At 39.6% G+C, this 19320-nt stretch overlaps 1 protein-coding gene across 3 annotated transcripts in view; it reads right to left on the bottom strand.

The window, feature by feature from the left end:
- Window positions 1-19320, bottom strand: part of rcor1 (REST corepressor 1) — a 120385-nt gene that overhangs the window by 63440 nt on the left and 37625 nt on the right. For all 3 annotated transcript variants that reach the window (XM_080202541.1, XM_080202542.1, XM_080202540.1), the window contains exon 3: window positions 11167-11247. In XM_080202541.1, coding sequence (XP_080058667.1) covers window positions 11167-11247 — 81 coding nt within the window. The remainder of the gene's footprint in view (window positions 1-11166; window positions 11248-19320) is intronic.

Genomic DNA, 19320 nt, shown 5'->3' with positions numbered 1-19320 from the left:
TATTTCTGCTAAACATTCAGTTAAAAATACTTCTAAATGCTTGAAATAGAAAAAGAAAATCTTCCAGTAAATACAAAATGATCAAGAATCAACAAAAATGACTCAACAGGGAGAAAAGGGAACCAGTGATGCCACAGAATTTTATTCATGCATTCAATGGTCAACCATGGCTCTGTGGTGGCACTCTTGCTCGAGTCAATAGGTCATGCATTTATGCCCGCTTCAAGACTCAAGCCCAGAATTTTGGCTGAGAATTCAAGGTTAATCATTATTCTTTAATGAACTCAACAGAACAAAAGGTTTAGTTAGCCATTTATTCCATTACCTTTTGGCAGCCACTTTAACATCAATGGTAGGAAAGTTTTGAAACGATAACTCAGGAAAATGGTCACTTGGGCAAATGCGAATTAAAGAAATACAGCACAAATTTGTTAAGGATATATCATGTTTAACTAACTTCCTTGAGTCTTTTGATGATATAAGAGAGAGGGTTGATTCGGGTAGTGTCATTGATGTGATTTGCAAAACCTTCCAAAAAAGTAATTGAAGAAGTTCTGAATGTTAGAATCCATGAAACAAAAAGCAGCATGGATACAAAATTGGCCAAGTGACAGGAAACAGGGTAGTGGTGAATGGTTGCGTTTCAGACTACGAATAGTATACAGTGGGGTTCTCTGAGGTCAGCTGTTCAGAATCCTTCTTTTCTGGATATATATTAATGATCTAGGCTTGGGTATACAGAGGGCACATTCAAAATCTGTGGATAAAAAAATTTGAGGTCTTGATAACTATAAGGATAGTGACAGAATTCAGGAGGACACAAGGCAAACTGATGAGATGGACAGCTAAATGAAAGGTGAAATTTAAAGCAGAGAAGTGTGCAGTGATTCATTTCAGTAAAAGAACAACTGGCAATATAAATAGTACAATTCTAAATGTGGTGCAGAAATACAGGGAGCTGGGGATATACATGCACAAATCATTGCAAGTGGAAGTTAGGCAAATGGGGAAAGCGGACAGGATCACAGACTTTACAAGTAGGGGCATAGAGCACAAAAGCAAGGAAGTTACGACAAACCTATATAAAAAACACTAGTTTGACCTCCACTGGAGCACGTTGTCCATATCTGGGCACTATACTGATGAAGGATGTGAAAGCATTAGAGAGAACGCACAAAGATTCACAAGAAGAAAGCTCCTTAGCCTCGGAATCCATTACAGGGATTTCTTGGAAAAGCCGAGGCTAATTTTCTCTCCTCCAGAGAAAATAAGGGGAGATTTGATAGAAGAGTTCAAAATTATAAGGGGCCGGTCACAGCATATTAGGGAGAAACTGCTTCCATTGGTGGAGGGCACCAATTTAAAATGATTGGCAAAAAAACATAGCATGTGGCTAGGATTACAACTGCCTGAAAATGCAAATGAGACAGATACAACCATGGCTTTCAAAGAGAACTGGGCAATTACTTGCGAAGAAAAATTGTGCAGGGCCACAAGGAATAGGCAGGGGAGTGAGAGTAGGTGAGTTGCTCTTGCAGACAGCTGGCATGGATACAATGGGCCAAATGGCCCCCTACTGTGCTGTAACTATTTTATGATCTTGTTAGTGCAAAATGATTCCTGATCCAGACAAGGCCTTCCATTACCAGTAAGGGCACTATTTATTGCACTTCCAGCCTCGGGTGTGTGGGGTTTGCACATTCTCCCCGTGTCTGTGCAAGTTTCCTCCAGGTGCTCCAGTTCCCTACCACACACCAAGATGTGGTTTGGTGGATTGGCCACGCTAAATTGTAAGGGGGACTAGCAGGGTAAATGCGTGGGATTAAAGGGATGGGACCTGGGTGGGATTGTTGTCAGGACAGTCCTCCTTCTGCACAATAGAGATTCTATGAAATTCCTTCGTATTATACTTATTTTATCTGCAGTATTCAGACTTGTGTAGTATAAAACCTTCCAGTAACATCTACAATCTAGGTAACATTATTTTGTCATTTTACCTCAATTTTCTTTAATAGACTCATTAAAATCTCTCTATAACCAAGGTTTTGGTCATCCGACCCACTGCGATTTCACAATACTCTTGTGAAGTACCTTGGGACATTTATCAGGTTAAAAAGAGCTTTTGAAATGCAAGTTGTTGCTGTTCTATTTGTCACAATTTGCATTAATTTGAATTAATCACACTTTTGTGCTTTTAGTCACAGTGGCAGTAGATACTCTCCAGGCTATCCCCAGAACCTTTAGAATCCATTGGTGAATCACCATTGATGGGAGAGGTGTAACAATCAAAATGGATTTTAAAGAGCCTGCAGCCCTGATGGCATGTCACAAAGTTGCCACAACAGGGCTCCATGCACTCATCTCACAGATTTAGGAAGAAAACAAATTCTCCCCCAGTCTCTCTTCAGGAATGCAACTAACGTAACTATCTGCAAGAAGGAAGATAAATCATGGTGTAGAAACTACTGGAATCTTTCCCTCTTGTTCACAGCTGGAAAATCCTGACGTGTACTCCCGAATTGCCTACTTTACATAGCTAAATCTTCCAGAGACACTATGTGGCTTTAGACCTTCCAGAGGAACTTTTGACATGGTCTTTGTTACCAAAGAAATGCAAGGAAAGTGCCAAGAATAGCATCAAGAACACTTCAATGCATTCATTTACTTGATCAAAGCATTTGACTCAGTAAAATTATAAGGGTGTCAGGATAATACTCCAAAGATTTGGGATGTTCAAGAAGCTTCATCACAATCCTGTAGCTGCTTCATGCTGATATGATTGCAACCATCTTGAGTGGGAGATCTGAAATAGACACTTGCAAAAATCTGGGTCACAACAAGGCTGTATAATAGCCGCATACTATTACAATCAACTGGATGGCTATTCACTTCAAAGATCAATTGCCCTCCTGGTGTCAGTATTAAGTATTGTTCAAATGTTCAGTTGCCTCTATGCCAAAATTAAATAAACGACCATACATATTTGTAATCTATAGTTTGGGGATAACCAGTGTCATTGCCACTTTGACTAGATTTACAAGATACTCTTGATCTTTAATAATTCTTCACTAGAAACTTGGCCTTCCCTTTAATGCTGCCAAAATGAAACTCTTACTAACCTACACCTGGTCAGCCAAATATTGCACTTCTCATATATGTGTGAAGAGAAGACCTTGGAATAAGTTAAGCACTTCACATACCTTGCCAACTGCCTCTCTCAAAAGGCCACCACTAATTAGGAGATCCAACATCAGTTTAATCATCTTAGTTCTGGGACATCAGTGTAGGAGTTCCTTAAGGTAGTGTCTTAGGCCCAACCATCTTCAGCTGCTTCATGAATGACCTCTTTTTCTTTCGGTCAAAAATGAGAACGTTCAGAAGATAATTATTCAACATTCACAACTCCTCAAATTCTGAAGGAGTCTGTGTCCATATGCAGCAAGACCTGGACAACATTCAGGCTGATAAGTGGCAAGTAATATGGCTGCATGACGGGTCAGAGACTGGGAATTCTGCAACAAGTAACTCATTTCCTGACTCCCCATAGCTTGCCAACCATCTACAGGGCAAAAGTCAATTGTCTGAGGACACCCGATTGGCATCCCATCCATCATCATAAAAATTCACTCCCTCCTTCCACCACTGAACGTATATCATCTACAAGATGCACTGCAGCAACTCACTTAGGCTTCTTTGACAGCACCTTCCAAATCAATGAACTCTACCATTTAGAAGGACAAGGGCAGCAAATGCATACTAACGCTACCACGAGCAGGTTTTCCTCCAAGCCACATACCATCTTGACTTTCAGCTATATCATTGTTCTTTCACGGTCACTGACCAAAATCCTGAACTCCATTGCTAATAACAGTATAGGTGTATCTACACCATATGGACTGCAGAGATTTAAAGTGATGGATTGCCACTACCTTCTCATGGGCAACTGAGGATGGGCAACAAATACTGGCCAAATCAGCGACATCCATATCCCATGGACAAGCAAAGTGATCAGCTGAGCCAGTTCAGCCATCTACAAACTACAGCAAGTGTTTGAAAATAAAGATCTCTGCACATTGGAATTTTGTTGATATGCAGAGCAGTTGTTGTCACTTGTATCCTGTGCTGCAGTATGAGACTGTGCATCAGTGGCATGCACAATGCTGCAGAAATTCCACCAATGCCGCTGCCACATCCTGCAGATTTGTTGGTAGGAAAAATCAAACAAATGAATGTCCTTCCTGGAACCAGCTCTGCAAGAACTCAGGCAAAACTGCAAAATCAACTTCAATGGACTGGATACGAGATAATCTCCTTCATCCACTCCTGTTTTCATTCCCAAATGGCTATCATTCTAAGGAAGGACAAAGAAAATGCTTCAGAGACACTTTGAAGCTCTCCTTGAGTGTGGCAGTCTTGGCATGAATGACTAGGAGGAGCTTGCTACTAATCATTCAGGATGAAGCAACTTGTCCATCAAGCTGCATCATGCTTTCAGTCACAACATTTTAATAATGAGGCACAGCAACAGAGAAGGAAAGAAAAACAAAATCCTGATTCTGGATTACAAAACATCCTGCCTCATGTTTCCAAAGATCTGCAGTTAAAAATTGCACATGAAGACTCATGGCAGAAACCTGAAACCCTGAGTAGAAGCCACTCTCAAAGAGGGCAACTAGCAAGTTCAACTCTGGTTCCTCAGCCAAAACTGCCTGTAATTTTTTTCATACATAGTACTTTTAAAAATGAAAATCATTGCTACTTGTATTATTTTTAATAAACACTGATACTAGCTTCTATTCAGCCTTCAGTGACATTTTGGGGCAAATTGTCCAGTTTCACCCACCATTGTGCATCTCCCAGGAAACTGCCAGACTTATTCCCTAACCTAGAACATGTTAAAAATTAGCAGAATAAAATATCAACTTATTTAATTCTCCAATAAGAGTTAATCACCAAAAATACTTCTCCATAACTTTGGTAATTTCAATTGTTAAACACACTCACCACCATATCCACCCTCACCCACTGCAATTGCTTAACTGCAAAGTTTTGAACGTCAGACCTACATGGGGGAAATTTAATGTTCTTAACCCCTGTTTCCATCATAAATACTGTTCCATTTACCCCTCAGCGTCCTGTTGTCTTGCATCTTCTACTGTCATTCCTCTTCCCTCTCATCTTTGTTATCCCTCAAAAGAAATTCACAATTTATCAGCCTGCTGCACTGATCTGTTCTTAATAAAATAATTTCTTCCCTCAAATACCAACTATTATCTATTACTCAAAGAAAACAAAGAATAGGAACGAGAAGTGAAAAAGAAGAAAAACAATAAACAGTTTGAAGAAAAGAGGAGTAGGAAAATGAAGACAACAGAAAGGAAAAGTTCACTTTATCCTCTAATGACAAACCTTGAGAGTGGAATGTTCACTAGTACTGATAAAGCAATATCAAACTAATAAAATGTTCCAAGATGCTTTACAGGAGCATTATACAATAAAATCTAATAAGAAGCAGCACAAGGAGATAACCAAAAGATTGGTCAAGAGGTAGATTTTGATGAGCATCTTTGATGAGCATTTTTCTGCATGGAGGTTGGTCACCAGTGGAGTGCCCCAGGGATCTGTTCTAGGACCCTTGCTGTTTGTCATTTTCATAAATGACCTGGATGAGGAAGTGGAGGGATGGGTTAGAAGTTCGCAGATGATACGAAGGTTGGTGGTGTTGTGGATGGTCTGGAGGGTTGTCAGAAGTTGCAGCAGGACATAGGTAGGATGCAAGACTGGGCGGAGAAGTGGCAGATGGACTTCAACGCAGATAAATGTGTAGTGGTCCATTTTGGCAGGACCAATGGGATGAAGGAATACAATATCAAGGGTAGGAGTCTTAGCTGTGTTGAAGAGCAGAGGGATCTTGGGGTCCGGGTCCATAGGACTCTTAAATCAGCCTCGCAGGTGGAGGATGTGGTCAAGGCGGCGTATGGTGTACTGGCCTTCATTAATCGACGGATTGAGTTTAGGAGTCGGGAGGTAATGCTGCAACTTTATAGGACCCTTGTCAGACCCCACTTGGAGTACTGTGCGCAGTTCTGGTCGCCTCACTATAGGAAGGACGTGGAAGCTATTGAAAGGGTGCAGAGGAGATTTACAAGGAAGTTGCCTGGATTGGGAGGCATGCCTTATGAAGACAGGTTGAGGGAGCTGGGACTCTTCTCCCTGGAGAGACGAAGGTTGAGAGGCGACCTGAGAGGTTTATAAGACGTTGAGAGGAATGGATAGGGTGGATTCTCAGAGGCTATTTCCCAGGGCTGAAATGGTCGCTACGGGAGGACACAGATTTAGGGTGCAGGGAAGCAAGTACAGAGGAGATGTTAGGGGTAAGTTTTTCACTCAGAGGGTGGTGAGTGAATGGAATCGGCTGCCATCGGTGGTGGTGGAGGCAAACTCGCTGGGGTCTTTTAAAAGACTTCTGGATGAGTATATGGGATCTAATGGGATTAGGGGTTATAGATAGGTCTATGGCTTAGTAAGTATAGAAGTGATTGGCGCAACTAGTGGGCCGAAGGGCCTGTTTGTGCTGTAGTGTTCTGTGTTCTACGTTAAAGGATGAAAGCAAGGAGGGAGGTAGAGAGGCACAACAGCGCAGGTGCTGTACAAATGTCAGGAATCAACAGTAAATATTTCTTTGATAGGGGCTCCTCAAAACACTCATGCTTTCATAAAGTACTTTGGTGTTTTAGTAGAAAATATTAACAAAGTTCATCAATTAACTCAAATGTTACCAAATTGTGATTCAGCTTTGAACTCTGCCACATCCCAATAACCTGGCAATTGAACTAAGTGCACATTAGATGAAAATATTTGACCAACATCAACATGATTGGTTCAGTAAGCAATGCAATTTAGTTTGTAGCAAAACTCTGATCAGATAAACAGATACAAAATTAGACTGTGAACCGTGAAATTTACCTCAAATTGTTATTTTTCAATTAACCTTCGAAACTGAATCATGCATGGAATTACCTTACAACCAATCTTTTGCAGTATTTGTGCAAATGATAAGCTCTTCTCAAATGACAAATACTCAACTGGCAGTATCTTGGTAAATGCAAAATAGGATTCAAACTTGCGCAATTGTTTAATCCAGAAAGGTCCCAAACCAAGCATAGAGATAATAATTCAAAATTTATGGTGACACAGTCAATAGAGACAGATGATGCTAATTTTTGAATAATACATTTGCAGAATGATCTCTATACTAGAAAAGAATAAAATGGCACCAAAAAGTGTGAATAATTTTACAAGGATGTGATCAAAACTGAGGTTACACCCAAGGCAAATGACTGAACAAGCTTGGTTTTTTTTTCCTGAGAAGGGTGGCAGGATAGAGATCTATAAGATTATGAAAATGTTTCTTGGGGTAGAAGAGTGGGATCATAAACATAAAGGAGATCAATAAATCTAATAGAGAATTAGTAAAGAAATTTTTGACCCAGTGAATGGTTATGTGGGACTTGTACCATAAAGTAGTGACGCAAATAGCATTGGTGCATTAAAGGAAAGCAGGATAAATGTAGGAGGAAGAAAGGAATGGAAGGTTATATTGATCGAGTTAGATGAAGAGATGTGTAAGGAAGATTGAGAGTTACGTAAACATTGACATGGACCACATAAGCTAAAAATGGTCTGTTCCGCGCTACATAATTCTACGTACAACAAATGAAGTCAATTCTCTATTTTGATTATGGAGTGATGTCTGGAATGGGGAATATATGATAGAGACTTTGAAGCAATGATCTCCTAAGATGTAAGATTAAGTGCAACTAGTAAAGTGCATGTTGCGTTTTAGATAAAAAGTATTAATTTGTTCTTTGCAGAATTATGTATTTGATGTTAGCAGCAATCAGTATTAACTCTCCTTTTGCATATTAACCAAAGCTGATGGTACCTTCAACTCAGGTGGCGTAGCCTAAGTAGTTACTGAAATCATTTTGGACCAATTTCCTTTTAACATTCACACTAATAATTTTATTTACTAACATACTTCATGGAGGAGATTACATCATGCAACAAACAGATAGCATCGTGACAGAAATAGATATATGGGTCTGAATATCAAAAGTAATCTAGAATACAAATCGTGACTTCTAGCAAATCTGTGATGATGGCAAACTAAGAATAACCTGTGCACTCTGAAAATATCAGCAAATAAGTGTTAGCACTGCCAGCGGTATGGCAGTTAGTTCATGTGCCAGCATCATGCAGCCATTTTTACTGGTTCATTGTGAATAATATACATGAACCTGAAACCTGAAATCAGAGAAGCAAATTAACCAGAAGATTTTAATATGTTTTTGTTGCCTTTGTTTGCAATTTGTATCAGAAAACATGTACTAACAGTTTTGCTTAGAAACTCACTTAAAAATTCGAATGAATCACCCTTATTTCAAAGTAGTAACAAAGAATTAGGATTAAACCTTTCAGTTGACTGGATTTTCAACTCTTAAATTCTATATAAAGGCAGTGATGAGATAGAATCATCATGCTATAAATATAGTTCCACAGAACCCCTTAATCAGGTTTTGTATTTGTCATTTTGCAAAATACTTTGAGATATTGGTTCATGGTTAATGTTACTGAAATCCAAACTGTTATTACAATCTAGTGAAATTCATGGTGGAGATGTCTCAACCCATCAACGTAGCAAAAGAAAACTAGCTGAAAGACTAAGCAACAGTTCTAGGAGGCAAAATACAACCTTTGTATTATTCGGTATTTATAATACCTATAGTATCCTATCTGGAGTGATGGCTCCACTATGATACATATGCCAATGGAATTTGCAAAAATTCAACTTGTCATCAACTTGAGCTGTTGATGGTTAACCAACCAGGTTGTCTTATTAATGCACTGGTTGACCTTGGAAGGAGAACTTGAGGGTGCAGGTTTTCCCCTGGGTCTGCTGTTCACATCCTTCCAAGTGATAGAAGCTATAGGTTGGAAGGAGCTTTTGAAGAAGCCTTTGAGTTACTGCAATGCATCCAGCTCTTTGATTTAGGCAAGTTAGATACATCTCAATGGTGAGGAATAATGCGCAATTCATATTGGGCCAAACTTTACACGTGTAGATTTCTCAATTGCATAATTTCAAGATTAAAATGGTAATGATTTCAGTGCATGTCACTTAACTGACTGATTGAAAGAAAATTCAGCAACTATTCAGAGAATGATGTAACAACAACCTGTTTCCCAGATATTTATTTTATACTTTCATTTTGCTACTCCATTTAACTCACTAATTTTAAAGCTGCCAATGACAATTAGCTGAGGTCCTCAAATTCATCAACAAGTAATTTAATTACAAGAAATGTAAAGCTGAAGTAGTTCAGTTTGTACTTGCATATCTATTTCCTTCATACATCATCTTTTACCCATGTTGGACACACTTGCTCCAGCAGTGAGGTCATAAAATCTCACACTGTAATCCAGTGGTAATATTTGAAAAGTCAAAAACACTGTCAGACTACCTTCGAATAATATTAGTTATAATGTTGGCTTGATCATCACAGCACTTCTGTATTGAAGTTATAAATAACACAAGGCCATAGCTTGCAAGTATCCTTCACAGTAAATTATGATTAGATTTGTTCATTAACAAAATCTTCACTACTCTTTATTCAAAATGACCCCTTAAAACAACTGATACTTTTGCATTATACATTTAAATTTTTAACATTCTGGTAGACCCTGAAGGTGTAGTTTAGAAGAATAATTATTACATCAACTAATATGCTCATAAATGTCCCTCAATTCTCAATTATGAAAAACAAACTTCCTAACTTGTTCAGAAAAATCTTAGGAAACTTGTGCTGCAGAGTGAGATTGCCAGTGCTATTAATGGCCTAATCAATAGGCTAGAGACATTTTAAATACAGACTCCCACATCCGTCAGAGTACTTTAATTCTCAGACCACTGAAATTCATCAATGACAAGGAGAAATCAAGATATTACTGAAACTTCATCTTTCAAAATTAGCACTATTATTGGTTTGAAATTTGTGGTTGTAAGGATTCTACTGTCAATGCATACTATCATTACCATGTAAAACGAACAGCAACTTCTGTTGTCTCCAGTTAAGTACAGGAATCCAAAATTTGCCATCCGTGATACTACTGCTCCTCCAGAGTTCACTGTTGCAACCTTTGCAAATACAATCTTCGCAGAATCAGTGATTTGGCATAACCACACACTATTCTTGTTGCAAAAAAACATTGGAAATATCAAGCCGTATTAAGAAGCTTTCAAACAACTAAACCATAATCACTGAACAACTTCCCTGGCTTCGAAAAACTAAATTTTACAACGTGGACTATCATTCCGTCAGAGCAACCTTTTTTTTACAATTTATTAAAAGAAACTTAAAAACATTTTGATATTTCATCTTCTACTTATAATCTTGTGCATATCCCATATTATGTCTTCTATAAAATGTTAGAAAATTAACTATAACCTGTGCTTTTTACTCCGCAGTTTGTGGTCTGTGAGAATCCTTTACTGTGATTGGCTGATCTAGGGCAGCAGATCCCTATAGATGACATCAGATTCTAGATCATATCACAAACAGGAATATTGACACTTTAGGGAAGTTGTCTGAAGTTAGTGTTGTTTCAACTGGCCACAAAATTCAGACCAATACTATGTAAATTAATTACAAGAACAAAAGGATCGCAAGAGTAGATACAAAAATGCTAATATTGCTCTGTGCAAATTAATCTGGCTTATTCCTGTTGAAAAAAAACAAAAGATTCCTTGTACAAACTTGGTCAAAAACTCATTTTTACATATATATTTGTGCAGACAAAATATAAAATGACACATTGGGAGAGAAAGATAGCCAACCCATACCCTTTACCTATTCTGCCAGATGTTATAGGGTAAAATCGACAGGTTTCATCTTAAAATACCTTGAAGTCATGTTTTCAGTGGTTTCTTCCAAATATACTTACTAGCAATTACAGGTGCAAATTGAATATTCATTAGAAACCACTTCTTTGAAAACTGGCAAAAATTTTCATTGAAACTTATGTTTTCTAATCAGTTTCTGAAAAGAAAATAAGGCTATGAATATAAATGTAATATTTAAAGTGCAAAATGAAGCACAAACTTACATTTAGACTCAGATATATTCTGATTCGGTGACCAGACCAGCATTCCAAGGTTCTCCCTTTCCTGACAATGCTTTGCAACCTCTGTGTGGGGAGGATAAAAACAATTATTAAAATATAGTTTATATGCACTACACATATTAAGCTCTGGTTTTTAAAATGCAATCAACTTACATTAAAAGTACACACAAGTTGGGGTGTGCACGCAAGCTTGGGAAGGATTATTGGGGGGAAATGGGGGAGTGAGGAAGAGAGAGGAAGGGAAAGGGAGGGGAGGTGTTGGCTAGGTGGAGAAAAAGATAGGGAGATGTTTAGGAAACAATGGCAAGACCAGATGCTTTCCTTTGTCATTTCAACACATCAAGCGCCATGTACAATATTAAACAATCCACAGATCTTGGATTCGTTTTTCTCCTTTCTATCCTTGTTCTCCCTTTCCCCATGCAAAAGTTGTTTCAAGGTTGCTGTGATAAACTGATTAACTGTCCCATTGCTAACTTAGTATGAATACACATATCTGCATATTTCAAGTTTGACTAGGTTGACATTTAGTACAATTTAGCAATAAAAGCAATAATTATAATTATATTGTGCACAAGCATTAGATCCACGAGAAAAGGACAATCTCTGCAAAAGTCACTGAATGTTAAAATACCATGTTATTTTTGCAAACATCAGTGCCATAATTAATACTGTGAACCTGAACCTTTAAAAGCATGTCAACTTTGAATAATTGCACACAAAATTGGAGAAGTTCAAAAGGTATGCTGGGATCTATATTTTCCACATTTGGAAGAACACCGAAAATGTGTTGAAATAGAGCAGATTATAAGCAATGGAAAAATCCTCACTACAATGCAGCTAATTACCATATTGACCAATTCATAATAATGCAAAATGCATCAGAGGTTTGTGCTCTGATTTAACCTATAAGCTGCATGCATACAGAACAATCACTGTTAACCCCCACAACAAAAAGGATTTCAAATGAGCTCCTTGGCACACAAATATAAATATTGTTTGAAGAATATTCTCTAGACAGTTGAATAAAGAATGAATTATGTCCAAACATGTATTGCTTCAATGTCAAAACATGATCATTTTCCTTCAAATCACATTTGACAGTGTATTGAGCTCCAAAGAAATCAGTGAAATTTCCATCGTACAACTAATTTTGCACAAGCCAAATAGTAAGCTTTAGCACATTTTTTATAAAAGTATTAAATCATACTGTTGCATCACAAAGAATGTTCTACAATTTTTACATCTGGAATTGATGATCAGCACAAATATATTTTAAAGTTGAAGCATTCCTTTTGCTCACCAACAAAAAGGAACAGTAAAACCCAAAAAGAAATAAGTATTACTGTGCAACTCAGACCAAATAATTCTCTTTATCTATTGCCTTTTAAAATCCCTTTTTACTGAAGTTACTGAATAGTTTGCACTCCTGTTGAAGTGGCTGAAACTCAGCTTATGGTCAGACTATTAGCGCTAATCAATGTGATGATTTACATCAAACAGCAACAAATTCAGTTGGTTCTCACCAAAACCAGCAGCATTACAGCAAGTTCCTTCCAGATTAATCTGATGTTTAAAAAAGTGCAGAAACACAATGGAGTTTAAATTACACATCTAGAAGCTACAAGTCCAAGTCACATTCCCCCAAAATGGTATTGTAGCCCATGCCCCATTCTTATTTGTTCACAGGATGTGGGCAATGCCAGCATTTGCTGTCTATTTCTCCTCAAGAAGATAGTGAAAAGATATTGAGTTCTTGCAGTCCGTGTAGTGTAAGTAGACCCACGATGTTGTAAGGAAGAGATGTTGATCTGGTGACAGTGAAGGAATGGCAATTTAGTTTCAAGTACGGATTGTGCATGGCTTGGAGGATAACATGCAGATGGTAGGGTTTCCATGTGTCTGCTGTCCATGCTTTCCTAGATGGTAGACATAAGACAATAGAAGGTGCTGTTGAAGTAGTTGCTTTTACATTGTGCAGATGACAGGAGAGGTAATGGCCTAGTGATATTATCACTAGGCTATTAATCCAGAAATTCAGATAAAGAATGTTCTGGGGACCTAGTTTTGAATCCCACCACAACAAATGGCAGAATTTGAATTCAATAAAAAAAAAATCTGAAATTAAGAACCTACTGATCACCATGAAACCATTGCCGATTGTTGGAAAAGCCTATCTGATAATGTCCATAAAGGAAGGAAAAACTGCCATCCTTATCTGGTCTGGCCAATATGTAGTTGACTCTCAACTGCCCTCCCTCCAAAGGGAAACTAGGTATGGCCAATCAGCGATGCCCATGTTCCACAATGAAAAAAAACACTACTGCCACTATGCAGTGGATGTGAATGTTTAAATTGGAGAATGTGATGCTGACGAGGTGGACGGCTTTGTCCCTGATGGTGTCAAGCTTCTTGAATGTTGGTGGAACTGCATTTGGCCAGGCAAGTATAGAGGATTCCATCATACTTGTGTCTTGTATTTTGGGAGTCAGGTGGTGAATTATCCAAAAATCCCAACCTCCAATCTACTCTTTCAGTGTGGTAATCCAGTTATTTTCTTTATATTCATTCAGGGTACATGATCGTTGCTGGTTGGGCCAGCATTTGTTACCTATCCTTCATTGCCCTTGAACCGAGTGGTTTGCTTGGCCACTGCAGAATGCGTTTAAGAGTCAACCACATTGCTGTGGGTCTGGAGTCAAACAGACCAGTTCAGATTTCCTTCCCTAAAAAGCATTTGTGAGCCAGATATGCCCTTATGACAATAATAGGGGGTTATAGGATGTTGATCTAGTGACAGTGAAGGAATGGCAATATAGTTTCAATGATCATAAACATTAGACTTTGAATTCCAGGTTTTTATTGAATCTGCCATGGTGGAATTCCCAGAGCATTACACTTGTTCGCTGTATTACTAACGTAACAATACCATACATCACCTCTCCATTTCTGGTTGATGGTAACCCTCAAGGCTTTAACTGTGGAAGATTTACTTATAATGCCATTGAATGGCATGGGAAATAGTTGAGGATGGTCAATGCTTGGCTCTTCTGTGGCAAACCTGTTACTTGCCATTTATCAAGCTAAGCTTGGGTCTGATTTCAAGCACTGCTTATGTGACTGGTGTAGAACACGGTAATCATCAGCTTACTTCTCCATTTCTGATCTCAGGAGAAAGAGGGTTATCGATGAAAATGGTTGGACCTAGGACACTAGGCTGAGGTACGACTGAGGCAATGTATGGGGCTGACATGACTGACTTCTGACAATCATAACCTCTTCCTTCATGAGTGGTATGACTCCAACCAATGGAGACCTTCCTGCCAATTTCTATTGACCTCAAGTTTGCTAAGACTCCTTGATGGCACACTGTCAACTGTTGTCAGTTTCACCTCATCTGACTTGTGATTACATGATGAAGTTTTTTTAACAAAGCCAATAAGAAAATATTTGGCTGAAAATTTGCTAGAGCAGAAACACTTGCACCTTGCCTTATTTAATGGACTTTTTCCATCCATCCTTCAGTTTGGAAGTTTTATGCATTAGATGTGCAAACAGATTACAGCATGGCAAGTGCAGCAGGGAACCTTAAAAAAAAGCATTAAATACTGGAAAAACTCAGTTGGTCAGGCAGCATTTGTGGATAAAGAGTTAATGGCCCAGATCTTCTGGTGTCCCAATGGGAACAACTTGGAGGTATATGCTGGAGGATCCCTTGGAGAAGTCCCAATGCAAGGACATTGGGAATTGCTCAAGAATTTTCAACTTTTAATGGGTTATTAACTCCCCTGCTCCCTGGGGCCCTCCAAAAGTTGTGTTGGAGACTCCAAACAATTCCAACTTGCCTGGATAGTTAGCCAAGAAACGCTAGACAGAGAAAAAAAAAATTAACTTAGATAACTAGACAACTGAATCCCCAAACACCCACCTCCACTTTCCCAACTTTCCTTCCCACCCCCAACCAGATCATCCTGCCGCTTACCCACCTACCTCATTTTCATTTATTCCCAAACACGCTCAAAACGTATTGAAATGTCCCAAAACTTTTCACTATTAGTGAGTGAAGGCTGACCAAAACATAGCAGCTAATGCTGTAAAAAAGGAGGCATGCTTAGCTTTCTCAGCAGCATTAGCTCCATCGCTCAAAGGTTTCAGATTCATTGAGGAGGAGGACTCACATAAGTACAATCAGCATTTATGAAGTGGCATGATTCAGATGTGCAGGCCAGAAATACACACGGCACCAGAGTATAGTGGCAATTACCACTCTTTGGAAGATTTTTGGCCCTTTGTTTTAGGTTGATGGCCTTTCATCAGAACTGGAAAAGGTTCATGTAAAGAGAAGTGCAGCAAGCAAGGACAAAGGAGATGTCAGCATGAGAGGATTGAAATGCCAGGCTGCCTGAAGCTCAGCACCATTCTTGCAGACTGAACATGGGCATTCCATAAATAGGCCACCCAATGTGTGTTTGGTCTTCACAACATAGAAAAGACCATGTTATGAGCAGTTACACGAAACCTTAATGAGTAGTGGGACTAAGACTGTGCCTTCAATAAATGACAGTTGAGGACTAAGAACGAACAGAGAAATGACAAGGAAACAGTGAATCAGAGACAAAATAGACAGAGAGACAAAGAGGAAAGGAAGGACTGGAATGAGAAGGAAGAGACAAAGGAAAAATACAAAATTAAAATTAAAATTAAAATGTAAGATGCTACAGTAAGGCAAGTGGCTCTCAAGCCTCAGCAGATACAAGAAGGGTGACTAAAGAATAGGTTAATGTGGTTTTTAAAATGCATAATTAATGAAGGGAGAAGAGGAGAAGCAGATGTAATTAAAAGAAATTCAGAGCATGAAACCTGGACTGGTAAAAGCAAGGCTGGCAATGGAGCGATAAAGGAAGGGTGGGATAGTTTGAAGAATTTGGGGACATAGGGAAGGGAATGGTTGGAAGTTACAGATTGGAAGGAGCATTGTACCATTAATTTCCCTGCCAAACAATCTATTCATATCTTCATTTGATTATTCAAATTCGGTTCAAAATAGATGCCCTCCAGGTACCCCCACCCCGCTGACCCCCAGAGTGGACACATTTTTCTATTGACTATCAAAGCCCTTAATAACTTTAGAGCTCGCTATCAACTTAACCTTCACTTTTCAAGAAGAAAAAAAGACCCCCAGCCAGTTCATCCTTCCCTGATCAGTATATTCTGAGTTCATCTACCAACATCTTTGTTGCACCATCTCCAGTCCATCTATATACCTTTTACAATGTGATGAGAATTGTATATTCCTATGTGCAACCTAATTAAAGTTCAACATAACCTTTCAATTTTATACCTCTGCAAAAACTCCAATACCTTTTTTAAAAATGGCATTAGCCTGTATTACAATTTTTAAATCAATTTATGGGATGTGGGCTTCGCTGACTAGGCAGCATTTATTGCCCACCCCTAATTCCCCTCGAGAAGATAGTGCTGCCTTCTTGAACTGCTGTAGTCCATATGATGTAGGTACAAGCAAAGTGCTAGTATGGAGGGGGTTCCAAAATACTGACAGTGAAGAAACGACAATATATTTCCAAGTCTGGATGGAGTGATGTTTGGGGGAAAACTTCCAGGTTATGTTCCAATGTATCTGCTGCCCTTACCCTTCTAGGTGGTCGTGAGTTGTCCAAGAAGCCTTGCTGAGTTCCTGTAGTGCATCTTCTAGATGTGCAGCGGTGGAGGAGGGAGTAAATGTTTGTGGAAGGGATAGCAATCAAGTAGTCTGCTTCCTGTGGATGGTGTCAAGCTTCGAGTGTTTTGCATTCATGCAGCCAAGTGGAATGTATTCCATCACACTCCTGACTTGTCTCGTAGATTGTGGACACGTTCTGGGGAGTCAGGAAGTGAGCTACTCCAAGGCTCTGGCCTGCTCTTGTAGCCAGAGTATTTATATTGTGTGATTATCAGCAAGCATCCCTACTTCTATGATGGAAGGAAAGTCATTGATAAAGCAGCTGAAATGGTTGGGCCAAAGTGTCCAGTGGTTAATCGTTAGTGGACCAGTGGTTTGTATATTCGTTCTTCTAGATCCCTCTATTCCTTTACCCCATTTAGATTTTTATTTTCTAAGCAATGTGACTATGATTTTTAACAAAATGTAATACCTTTTATGTTGAAAAACATTTGCCAGGTTTACGCCCATTCCACAAATTAATAATCTCACCTAATTTGTTGCAGTCCTTCTGAGTGTTGCATACATCTTCCAATGTCATTTACAAAGTTAGACTTGTTTTTGATTCCAAAGTTTAACTGATTATACATTGAGAACAGAGGCTCCAGCATTCATCTTGTTCCACCTTTTGCCATTCTGAACCTCTACCTTCACTCCACTTCGTCTTACAGCCAGTTAGCCATCTATTGTGACTTGTCCCCTGACTTTGCATGTTGTGACCCTATTCATTAGTACTTATCAAAGTCCATCTGGAAATCTAAATTTTCTGTTTAAAATTAACATTTGCCCAAATCTAACTGCCCACATCCTGTCAGATGTGGACAATTAGGGAGCAATGATAGTAGGAGGAGAGGTAATAAGCCGTGGATAACGAAGGAGGTGAAGGAAAGTGTTAAATTAAAAGCGGAGGAATTTAGAGTAGCTAAGAGTAGTGGGCAAGAAGAGGATTGGGAGAGGTTTAAATGTCAACAAAGATTGACAAAGAAGTTGATAAAGAAGGGTAGGAGAAACTATGAAGCTGGGCTAGCGCTCAATATAAAAAAGGATAGCAAGAGTTTTTATAAATATATAAAAAGGAAGAGGCTGGCTAGGGTGAATGTTGGTCCTTTAGAGGATGAGAAAGGGGACCTAGTGGTAGGGGATGGGGATATGGCTAAGGTATTGAATAACTTTTTTGTTTCTGTCTTCACGGAGGAGGACGTGAATAATTTGCCGGGTGTTAGCGATGGAAAGCTGGTAGGACTGGAGGGTCTTAATGACATCACTGTTACTAGAGAGGCGGTGCTCGACAGACTGGAGGGGCTGATTGTGGACAAGTCCCCAGGACCGGATGGAATGCATCCGAGGGTTCTGAAAGATTTGGCGGAGGTGATAGTGGATGCCTTGGTGGTTATTTTCCAGACGTCGCTGGATTCCGGGGAAGTGCCGGATGATTGGAAAACGGCTAATGTTACGCCGTTGTTTAAGAAGGGTGCCAGGCAAAAGGCGGGGAATTATAGGCCGGTTAGTTTAACGTCTGTGGTAGGTAAAATGTTAGAATCTGTCATTAAGGAGGAAATTGCGAGGCATCTTGAAGGGAATTGCTTGATAGAGCAGACGCAGCACGGTTTCATTAAAGGGAAGTCGTGTCTGACAAATTTACTGGAGTTCTATGAGGATGTGTCTAGGGCGGTGGATAGAGGAGAGCCGGTGGATGTGGTCTTTCTTGATTTTCAGAAGGTGTTTGACAAAGTACCTCACAAGAGGTTATTGCAGAAGGTCAAGGGACATGGAGTTGGAGGTAGGGTGTTAGCGTGGATAGAGGATTGGTTGTCAAATAGGAGGCAGAGAGTGGGGGTCAACGGGTGCTATTCGGATTGGCGGATGGTGACTAGTGGAGTGCCCCAGGGGTCGGTGCTGGGGCCTCAGCTTTTTACCATTTATATAGATGATCTGGAGGAGGGAACTGAGTGTAGGGTGTTGAAAATTTGCTGATGACACCAAGATTGGGGGAACGGCAAATTGTGCGGAGGGTGTGGAGAGTCTGCAGAAGGATCTAGATAGGCTGGGCGAATGGGCCAGGAAATGGCAAATGGAATTTAATGTTGGCAAGTGTGAGGTGGTCCACTTTGGTAGGAAGAATGGTAGGAAGGACTATTACTTACGGGGCGAAAAACTGCAGCAGGCGACGGTGCAGAGGGACCTCGGGGTCCTTGTGTATGAGTCGCAAAAACCCAGCTTGCATGTGCAGCAGGTGGTCAGGAAGGCGAATGGGATGCAGGCCTTCATAGCGAGGGGGATTGAATATAAAAGTAGGGAGGTCTTGCTGCAGCTGTATAGGGCATTGGTGAGGCCGCAGCTGGAGTACTGTGTGCAGTTTTGGGCGCCGCACCTGCGCAAAGATATTTTGGCCTTGGAGGGAGTGCAGAGGAGGTTTA

This window comes from Carcharhinus amblyrhynchos, chromosome 14, assembly GCF_965287045.1.
Source record: "Carcharhinus amblyrhynchos chromosome 14, sCarAmb.v2.hapA, whole genome shotgun sequence".
Taxonomy (NCBI): domain Eukaryota; kingdom Metazoa; phylum Chordata; class Chondrichthyes; order Carcharhiniformes; family Carcharhinidae; genus Carcharhinus; species Carcharhinus amblyrhynchos.
Note: the sequence above shows the minus strand (reverse complement) of the source record. Positions and strands in the feature narration are given on the sequence as shown.